General features: G+C 35.5%; 1 protein-coding gene across 4 annotated transcripts in view; it reads right to left on the bottom strand.

Annotated features, from left to right (window-relative positions):
* Positions 1-11,167, bottom strand: part of map4k3a (mitogen-activated protein kinase kinase kinase kinase 3a) — a 78,163-nt gene that overhangs the window by 11,176 nt on the left and 55,820 nt on the right. For 2 of the 4 annotated variants that reach the window (XM_016489817.1, XM_016489819.1), the window contains exons 15-18: positions 9,967-10,029; positions 5,173-5,231; positions 1,056-1,094; positions 131-205 (exon numbers count right to left, since the gene is read on the bottom strand). In XM_016489817.1, the coding sequence (XP_016345303.1) occupies positions 131-205; positions 1,056-1,094; positions 5,173-5,231; positions 9,967-10,029 (236 nt within the window). The remainder of the gene's footprint in view (positions 1-130; positions 206-1,055; positions 1,095-5,172; positions 5,232-9,966; positions 10,030-11,167) is intronic. The other 2 variants (XM_016489821.1, XM_016489820.1) reach the window with 2 other exon arrangements.

The following is an 11,167-nucleotide window of genomic DNA, read 5'->3' as shown; positions in this document are numbered from 1 at the left end:
TATATGTATATATAAATGTCTCACAGGAACTTGAATTCTTGCCAAACAGTTGCCAGTGCATCATGATCTTTAAGTGTTTTAACCTCTAGAGCAGCAAGAAGGGATTGGCTACAGAATCAGAGGAACTTACTGTTGCAATTCATCATCATGATCATCACCATCATCTTCACCCTCATCATCATCCTCCAAATGAGCCTCATGCCCCCTAATGAGGATTGAGAAGGTTGCGGCACTCATTCATTGAGGATTATTCATTTGAAGCAACACTTTCCTCGACTTCCCATGGGTAAGATTAAAGGTTAACGGGTCATTCACATAGGACATTCTGAGTTTTATTTGTTAGTCTATGTAAATATACACTAACTACGCTCTTTGTTTGACCTTTGTGATATATATCGCTGTTTTTTCAGCATCTCATGCTATGAGCATCATATTTTTAAGACACCATGCAAAGAAAGTTACATTTTCTTGTCTCAATTTTCCAATTCACTATGCTAGTTGTTTTTGAATACAAGAGCATGTCCTGTATGAACGAGCCCATATACATTAAAAGAAATTGTGATTTCAAAGTGAACATTTAGGTACTGTAACACACATACTACATGAATATATAATCCAGCAATTCAGGATGTTTCAGTGACATTCCCTTTAAAGATGGCCAACAAAGTGTGACTTTAATAACAGGACGATCCCAAAGACCAATCTAGACATGCATCTGGAGTAAATTTCATTTAGAGAGACTGGTTAATTTCCCCCTGAGAAATGGAAAACTAATACTGTGGCAAAAATAACACAGATCTAAAACACAGCATTGCCAAGCAAATCAGCCTTTGGTTCCACTCGGACAAGCAAAAGGGCAAGGTTAGGTCACATCAAATATTGATCAGATGAAAAACCAGCTATGCAGAGAGAGAGTGAGAGAGGGAGATGTACGGGTAGAGTTTGACAGAGCAGCAAAAAGATGGAAAGATAGAGAGAGAGGAAGCCAAAGGAAAAAAAAAAGCTAATGAAAGAGCACAGGAGTGAAGGACACAAACAAAGCAACGGCATCATACCTCTGATGCAGCTCCTCTTCAACACATTTCAAGAGGCTCCTATAAAAAAAAGAATTTATCAAAAGGGAGATGGTACATAAACAGGTGATTCCTTCAATGCAAAGCACATGTAAAAACACATGATGAACAGTTTTATAACACATCAAGGGACCCATTAGACCTCATTGATTTAAGGCTAAATAAACAAGCATTTACTGCTAATTTGTCTCCAGTGACACGGGGAAACCGTCCAATGTTTAGTTGTTCAATTTTAAGAGAATGTCTGCTTCCAACTGTCTGGAACCTCTGTTCAAAGTTGTTTACCTACACTGCACTTAAATTATTGAACAGTAAGGTTTTCTGGACTAAAAGGGATTTAAAATAAAATAAAAATCAGTAGATAAAACTAGCTTCACATTTCCTCAAGAAAATATAGCTGCAAACAGTGATGACGGGCCCAAGTTCTGGGGCGTATGGACAATTCACTTTAAAGAAAGTAGAAAATTACTGTTTCCTTTTTTAACGTTACTTTAATAAAGCGCTATTGTAACACAGTTCACGATATACAAAAAAACAATCGTAATTTAGCATCTTCAATATCTTGGCATCATGTTGACACAGTTTGTGTGAATTGCATGAATCCCCTAGGAGGAGTATGCAATAACACACAGTCTGATTTAAAAAAAAATCCATATTCAAACCGAAATAGCCAACTTTCTGTTGGCTGTAGTTAATGACTGTAAATTAGAAAGTTGTCTGCCTTAATGAGAACAATATATGTACTGAGTTTGGTGACTGTAGGAAAAAGTTACCCCGACCCCCACACTTTTGTCAAAAGGCGGCGCTATAGAGGCACCACCTTGGTGCTCATTTATGGGCTTTTGCCAGTGTCTAATGGTTGAAAATGCTGATGTGTTTGTCTCAATTTAAGTGCCTCAAAAAACACCTGAAAAGAATATTATATAAGTTTGATGCATTGAAGATATCAAGAATCCCTTGATCCCCAGTTTTGCATCTGCCTTGTTCTGACATTATTCTGATGAAGTCTGAAGTAAATCAGGAAAAATAAGAGGCTGATTTGCCAGTTGGTGGCGCTATAACTTTTGACTCATAATAGTCACATCTATGGCCTTTTTCCAGACAGCACACTTCATGTGCACTTGCACATTGTCTTACAATGGCTGCCGTATGCGTGCGCCCATTAAGTCAGCGAGACTGTAGGATGTCCCATTCATCATTTTAGTGTTCAGAAGGGTGCTTGCGAGTGCCTCCTTTATGGACGCTATGCGCTCGATGCACACTTATGCCAAGCCCACACTGAAGCAAGCTCTGCAGCAGACTTCTACCCGACAGTCAAAGCGGCATTGTGTCACAAAAGTGTGCACTCAGAAGAAGACAAGTGTTTAGGGTGAGATTTGGGACAGGGCCTTTGTGATTGGCTTCATACAATGAACAGGCTGCTGAAGTTTCATCAAAATCAGACATGTATGCATAAGTTATTAGACACTTCCTGTTTCCCTTTCTTCACAATAACTTTGTTGCCTCTCCACAACCAAACCATTTGAGATATCAAAAGTCCTTTAGGAATTTAACATCTTCAATGTCTTGAGATCATGTCAACCGAGTCTGTTGGCAATCAGATGAAAAACCTAGGATGAGTATATCAAATTTCTAAGCATGTGTTTTTCACAAAACCCAAAATAGCTGACTACCTGTTGCGTGGAGCTAATGACATGCAGTGTTAAAGTTGTTCGGCTTAATGAGATCTATATGTGTACCGAATTTCATATGTATGCATGCAATTATGTATGATATTTGGCCCTCTGCATTCCAGGGGGCGCTGTAGAGACCCCTTGCCATGCCCATGAACCTATCTCTGGCGGCCCTAATGGTCACAAACTCCAAGGTGTGTGCCAATTTTCAATAGTTTTTGAGCATGTTAAGAGCCCCAAAAGCCCCAACAACCTTGAACAAAAATGAGAACAAGAATAATCCTTCGAAAAACAATAGGGCCCTTCGCCAATTATGCAGTTCTTATAAAATCACTAAAAACATGCTATTATAGCGATATTAGACGACAGCCACCCTAAACATGAGAATTAAATTTCTGTGCACCATGTGCTAGAAAAAATACCATGATGGATTTCTCCATCATAAAGCTGAAAATGAAATAAAGAAGTTTTAGCACTGAAAGAGAAGTGATCTCGCGCTCATAACTTAAGACGTGCCAGACTATATCTGGAGCTAAGCTGAATAAAAAGCAGAATTAACTGGTGAAACGGTTAAGACAATAAACACAATAAATAAATAAAATTTATGAATGATGCAGTGCTAATTGACATATCATTTATTACAGTACAGAGACTATAAAGTATATTTTCTACCTTATTCTGTGCAAAAAAATTGAAATAATTGTTTGTAGTATATAAAACAATCATAAAATTGCAATTAGGAAAAATTATAGATTACAAATGATTGATTATTATACAGCAGTGTATTTGATTTTTTATAGCAAATTTAAAGTAAGAGATAAGAAAAGAATTACTTGTAAAAAAAATAAATAATAATACATAGGCTACATACATAAAATTATTGTATTTGACATTTCTGTCACTTCTGAAATGATGGCTCTGGTGTGACAAAATGTTAGCCTATACATAATACTTTTAAAGCTCTTTTTTTAAGTCTTGGCTTACATAAATTTCTACATATGCCATGTCATAGCATCATTAAACTAGCATCTAACAATGGACAAAAGTGTTTTTTTTTCTATAACCTATGGTTTTCTAACCATAAAGGCTGCTGTGCCGTGTAATTTGTCCCCTGACTAAGCATTTAAAGAATTTAGGGGAAGCACTTAAATAATCCTTTGAATGCACTTAACGAATGCAGAATCGAATCGTTAATCGAATCGAATTTAATTGTGAATCGAATCGAATCGTTCTGAATTTGCAAAAATTGTTCTTGAATCGAATCAAAAACCTATGAATCATGAATTGAATCGATTCGCTGTCTACCCAAAGATTCACAGCCCTATATAGAATGCAATACAACAATCCACCTGCAGTAAAAATACACAACATAACAGCTATAATGTGTAAATTATAGCATAGAATAACATAGTCCTATTGTTTCGTCTTCCAGCAGAAGGACGGCACTTAATTTCCTAAAAAAACAAACAAAAAAAAAACTGTGCTTTATATTTATTTTCATAAAGCAGAGTGCATTTTAGCCATATTTACAATAAAGCACAAACATGATAAGGAAAACTAAAATTAATAAAAAATAAACTATAAATAAAAAAAATATTGTGACATGTTATTCGTCATTAAATAAATTGAATTAAATGGTCTTCTCAATTCATTGCATTCAATTTTCAAAAGAGCACACGCACCTGGACCATTCACCCTGACAATTACCACTGTTTCAGCTACAGAGACCACCATTAACCAAACAGAGGCTGATTACTGTATCTGTGCATAAAACTGACTGAATGAGAGTGGATGACAGCTCATATCTGCTGAATTGTGCACACAGGCGCTCACACAAACACAGAGGGAATGGTTTCACTGCCACGCCATCTGGTGTACTCGACCTTCTGTTCACTATATGGCAAAAACAGTCAACAAGGCACAGGGTGTGTATATTATAAAAGAACGGCAATCATATAGATCCCACAAAAGCTACCTGCAACATAGTGTCACATTAGTGAGACAGCAATGTCAGGTGTGAGATAAATGGATGTACAGAGAAACACACACATCATGAACAAACCCTGCACGTGTCTTTACCTCTGAATGAACTCTCTCATGAATACAGGGAAAGGAAAACATACACAGCTTGACATACAACTGAACTCAATGCATCATCAAGCTGACAACATGATGATGCAGTGTTTCCTCAAACCCACGGTTTTCAGACTCTATGGCTTTATGCAGGTACTGTAGAGCATATAAAAATAAATAAAAATATATAGAAAAAATATTTTAAAATAATTTAATTGTTTTTATATATGTAAATGTAATTTAAAATTTTGTGTAGTTTTTAAAAATTATTATAGTTGAAAGTTCTATGGGGTGGATTGAATTTTTTATTGTCTGACTTTTTATTTAACGTGCAACAGTGTGCTGAAACTTACTTATTTCCTCCCATGATGGAGCCTTTAGGGGATCCCTGCCCATAATCCATCTGTAAATCCTGGAACAAAGAGAAAGCAAGTCACATAGTGTATCTTCATCTTAAGCTTTAAAATATGCGGAACACAAGTACGTTTACACAGAGCTTTGCTACATTCATGCACACGTCAAAAGATGCATGAAAAGAGAACATGAATGGTAAGATATGCGTAACATGTCCAGCAATTATGAACTCTAGGTTCTTTGTTTGTAATTAGTGTTGTCTACTATTAATCCACACATGCAGTTTCACAGCGGTTTTAGAACTTTGAGGTCTATTAGTGAGTAAAAACATAATGGAAGTGATGATGAGATGAGCATTCATCTCTATTAGCTCTACGTTAGCAAGCAAGCACACAGCTCTTTCAACAATCATATTTGGATTCTTTAATCGCATCCAAAATAAAAGTTTTTGTTTACATAATATATGTGTATACAGTGTATATATATTCTGTATGTGTGTGTATTTATATATACATAATAAATATACACATACACATACATATATTATGAAAACAAAAACTTTAATTTTTGATTAATCGTTTGACAGCACTAGTTTTTGCATTCAGTAAAAGTCAGTGGGGTCCAAAACAACACTGACTTTCATTGTATGCACAAAAAAATTAAAAATAATTTTTCGTGTAAAAAAATAAATGCATGTATGTTTGAAATGACATGAGGGTGAGTAAATGAAGGCAGATTTTCATTTTTGGGTGAACTGAAAATAATTGTAGTACAATTAAACAAACAGTATTCACATTTTACAGTGTAAAAAGTAAAAATGTATTCACATGGAACAGATTGGATACACCTAGACAGACCGACAATACCGAAAAACTTAAGTTCTCACTTTTTTTGATGAAATACAATTCAAATTGTTAAGATTGCAGAAGACTGCTGGAAAGGAATTAATTAAAAGTTCTCACAATGTTCTACTCTTAATTAGAGCATTGTGGGAGGACTGGGCCATGTGCCATCTCTCCTCCCACTCGCCAATATGATCATTCAAGCAAGCAATGACTTGAAATAGCTTAGTGTTCATGAATTAATAGAATCATAAAACAGAGGCAGTATCTATAAAACACAGAACCTCAGACACTGAAAATGTGCAATGCGAGGAATATTTTAGGAACATGACGTTGTTTTCGACCTAATGTTTATCTGCGGCATGTCGATTATCACAACAATTTCAACAATCCCTCAGTGCATGGAGAAAACGTGTTTACAGTAAATAATCTAATCTTATAATGGAAGCTGGACGGGGAGCTAATGTAATTTCAACACGTCATGACCAGCTGAAACAGTAAACAAGGTTACTTTAACTTGGTATTCGCATGAGAATACCAGGAAAGGACGTGGAAGGGAAGTTATCAGTATATGCATGAACAAACACCTATATCAGTAACAAATAACCACATGTTAGACAACACATAAATGTTCCACCTAAACCAGATGATTTTAATGTATTTTTTGGTATAAATAATATATGTAAATATATACTGTATTTATCTAAAAAACATCTCTATTATTACTACTGTTATCAAAATTATTAGTGCCACTTTAGTAGGGACCAATTCTCACTATTAACTAGCTGCTTATTAGCATGCCTATCTTAGGACTCATAAAGCACATATTGTGCATGACCATATTCTACATCCCTAATCCTAACCAATACCTAAACGTAACAACTACCTTACTAACTATTAATAAGTAGCAAATTAGGAGTTTATCGAGGCAAAAGTCGTAGTTAATGGTTTGCAAATAGTGAGAATTGGACCGTAAAATAAAGTGTGACCATATTATTGATTTAAAATAACTGTATAATGTTTTTTTGTAAAATGTACATTAACTGTATATTTTTTTATTATTTATTCATTAGGTATTGAATGTTCTAAGAATGTGAATTGAATAAGAAAAAAATGCTGACTTTATATCCAATACATGCACTGAAGTAGTCACAATATTTTAAAGATGAGTTTAAAAAAACAAACAAATCTGGAGTATCCCTTTAAGGGAAACAGTGTGTCTTATTTTTTTGAGGAAAGTTGGCTGCAGTGCTTCATCCATTACAGAAAATGTTCAGGCAGAGGATTTTGCTATAATAATCAGGTTACTGATGATTAATCCTGAGGACATTCTCGCTCTTAAACTCTTTCTTTAATTTTTGTCTGTCTCTTTTTGCTGCTTCCACACCTCTATCACTCATTTTCCCCCTCTTCCTCTCTCTCTGGAATACAGCTTTCAGCCATGCAAAACCTCATTGATTTTGCCCTGCAGATTAACAAACCAAATTTCCTTTGCGCAGCAAACTGTCATATCCTTATTCGCTTGCTGCCTTTCTGCTGATGGGAGGCTTTTCAGTAAGAGTGATGGAGAGAGTAAGGATGGAAGAGTAAAGGAGTAAAAGCTAACAGAACATCCCAGACTATCCGCTTCACTGCTTCTGTTACCGCCTTCTTTCATCTCCCTCCCTTTGGTTTCTTCATAGGCAGTCAAAGACACCGATTCTAAGCATGTGATTCGCTGTGCCACCTTAGTGCGTGGGCTTCAGACCAGATGGATGAGGTGTCACTCAAGAAAGCCTCAAAAACGCAAAAAGATGAAAAAGGGAAAAACGTTTCTTTTAAGAGGCCTAACCATGTGAGGCTTATAAACTTGGCAAACTATGCAACAACATCCTCCAATAGTTCCCTGTCACTGTCTAATGGCAAAATCTAATAAAAAGCCCAAAATTACAATTAGTATCCACAATCTAAGTAGGATGTGTTACACAGTGTCCTAACTACATGCGACGCGACAAGATTCCAGCGACAAGCAATTCGGGTGTCCACACTAGATGCGACGCGACAGAATCCATCAAATATCACAGCCAATCAGAAGCATGTGTGGGCGGGCTCTCTCTGAAAGCGCTCTGCACTCACAACGAAATGAATAAGTTTATAATAGAATTCATAAAAATGAAACCTTTTTAAAATTATTGAATGTACATACTGAGTAACTGATACCATCATTGTTATGGAATATGCTTGTTGGTTCCCATAGAGTTCACAGTTTTAACGTACATCTTTGCTTTAATTTATTTTCAAGATCTGAGGTAAACTATCTGTTGTTGCTTTCAATATGGCTATAAGGTCACGCAAAATGATATTCAAACTCACATTAGACACGTTTAACTGAATAAAGCACATAATCACCTGAGATTATCTACTGTCATATAGTTTGTATGTTGTTGTTCCAGCTGCGACGTCGTGGAAATAGAAACCGTTTCCAAAATAGAAATTTCACATGTCGCCGTCACAGCTAGTTAGGACAAAAACTAACATGGAAAAGATACCATTTATCGCATGTCGCTGCATCGCGTTGTGTGTAGTTAGGACACGGTGTTAGAAGATTTAGATTTATTAAGTTTTCAATTCCTACTAATTTTGTCAAAAGTTTGTTGTATCCATCCACCTAGTTTGACGTCAAATTATTTTAGTTATAAAACTTTTAAATGCACAATACAAAAAAAATCAGTACTATTTTGCCTTTATATAACATCACCAAAACTGATTTGACGTTATTAAAAAAGCAAAAAGAAAGGTGGAGAAAAAAAAATCTAAATATTAAATATGCTTAGTTCAAAATGTTAACTTTACAAAATATGACATTTACAAAAAATAATATATATAAAATATAATTAAGAATAATTGAATAAGATGTCAAATTAAAATAAAAGTTTCAAAATATAGATTTTTTAAATTTAATATTGTGAATATACTTAATATTAACTTAATTTACTCCACAATAAATATTAAAAATCATTAATATCAGATGTTCAATATCAGATTTTTTAGACTTTGATGATAATGAAATGATGCATCAAACACTCTTTGGCACTCGTGACAGCTGTCTATGGAAACCAACACACAATTCTTTGCAGCTAAATAGATGCAAACAAAGACAAATCACAATTCAGTATGCAAATATAGGTAAGAAAGAGAGCCAATTGGAATTCAGTACCCAACTATTGTTCAGTACTGCAGGTGTTCACAATAAATTGGTGTTGAAAGGGAGCGGTGAGGTTGTTTCCCTGCTGCAGAATTAGCTGATACCTCAAACAGACCGTGTGTGCTAGAGTTGTTGCGCAAAGCGTTGCTTGCTGAGGCAATGTTTTCCCCTCCACTCACAGACCTGCAGAGCACTTTGGTTTAACCATCCCTGTGGGATGTGCACAGGCACTTCAGACTCTTTATTTTGCCTCTCTTTCTTTTCATGTTTTTCCCTATTCACTCCCCTTCTCCGTCCCACTCAACATCCATTCTGTCTAACCCTAATCTCTCTCTCTCTCCATTCACTCTCGCTCGCTTTAAGATGTGTCTGATTGTGACAAGCCCTAAAAATAAAGCCCCTCGGAGGCCTCGACTACATAAAATGCTTTGCAATTTCAAAGTGCTTTTGATTACTGAAAAGTGCAGCGACATATCGACTTTTGAGGGATATGTCTTTAAATGAAGCTAGAGGCTGAAATACCTAAACAAATGATCCAGCACATATATTTGGCATGACAGACAGAGGCAATAACACTGATATAATATACAGGCAAGATGAAAAGACAGACTGCCATGATCTAAATAAGATAAGGCAAAATGAATGGCGATTAAATGAACAAAAGAGATTAAAGTCACATATGGGAGGTGTTACGAAGCGGACATGATGCTAAAAAAAAGATAGGGGACGCAAAGACAAAGAAAGAGTAAAATACACAAAAAAAATACCAGATTAGATCTTGCAGTGTAGTATATTTCTTCGGCACAGTCCAAAAAATCGTCATTGTCGGGCTGTTTATTAGAAGGACCAAGAAACTTTGGTTAATTACACACATACACATGTGATGCCCATGTGGTTTTACAGAAACAAAGATTGATGGGTTAAGGGCGGTTGGGGTGAAGAGGTGTTTGCAAAGGCCATGCCCACCTGAATTCAATAGGTTTTTAAACAGGCCTGTGTATTAAAGAGGCAGTACATAATTGCTGAAAAGTGGTGTTGTGGTACCATGATCACGAGGGTTACCCAAGTTCTGTAGAGTTACAGAGATCATAATTCTGCTCTACTCTATTAATTCTGCTAATACTCTATTAATAAAATACTCTATTAATCTCTATTAATTAATTCTGCTACTACTCTATAAGTAATTGTTACTCTTTATTTTAATGATTATTTTTAATGACGAGTTATTACTCTTTGACACACACAACATTAAAGTGTGACAAACATGCAAAAAAAGAAGAAATCAGGAAGGGGGCCAACACTTTTTCACACCACTGTATATATATATGTATATATATGAAGAGTTCAGTTGCTTTCATTTAATTTTCATCTAAAATGAAAATTTTTATCAGGCTCCTATGTTTAGGTTCAGTAATTTCATTCTAATGGCAATGTATAGGTACTTTTCTATGCAATTAAAGTAAAATAACTGAACATAAATATAGGAGCCCAATAAAAATGCTAATTTTAGAAGACAATTTCAGACGGCACGTAGAGGCTTTTGCATATATATACAGTGGGGAAAATATTTATTTGATCCCCTGCTGATTTTGTAAGTTTGTCCACTTACAAAAAAATAAAGGGTCTGTAATTTTTATGGTAGGTTTATTTTAATGTATAGAGACAGAATACCAACCAAAAATCCAGAAAAAAACACATTATATACAGGTTAGAAATTGATTTGAATTTCAGTGAGTGAAATAAGTATTTGATCCCCAACCAAAACATGACTTAGTACTTAGTACAACAAGTAACCCTTGTTGGCAAGTGCAGAGGTAAGACGTTTTTTGTAGTTGGTCACCAGGTTTTCACACATTACAGGAGGGATTTTGGTCCACTCCTCTTTACAGATCATCTCTAAATCCTTAAGGTTTCTTGGCTGTCGTTTGGCAACTCGAAGTTTCAGCTCCCTCCACAGATTTTCTATAG

This window comes from Sinocyclocheilus anshuiensis, unplaced genomic scaffold (assembly GCF_001515605.1).
Source record: "Sinocyclocheilus anshuiensis isolate Anshui unplaced genomic scaffold, SAMN03320099.WGS_v1.1 scaffold1154, whole genome shotgun sequence".
Taxonomy (NCBI): domain Eukaryota; kingdom Metazoa; phylum Chordata; class Actinopteri; order Cypriniformes; family Cyprinidae; genus Sinocyclocheilus; species Sinocyclocheilus anshuiensis.
The sequence above is the reverse complement of the archived record's forward strand: the minus strand, read 5'-3'. Positions and strand labels throughout refer to the sequence as shown.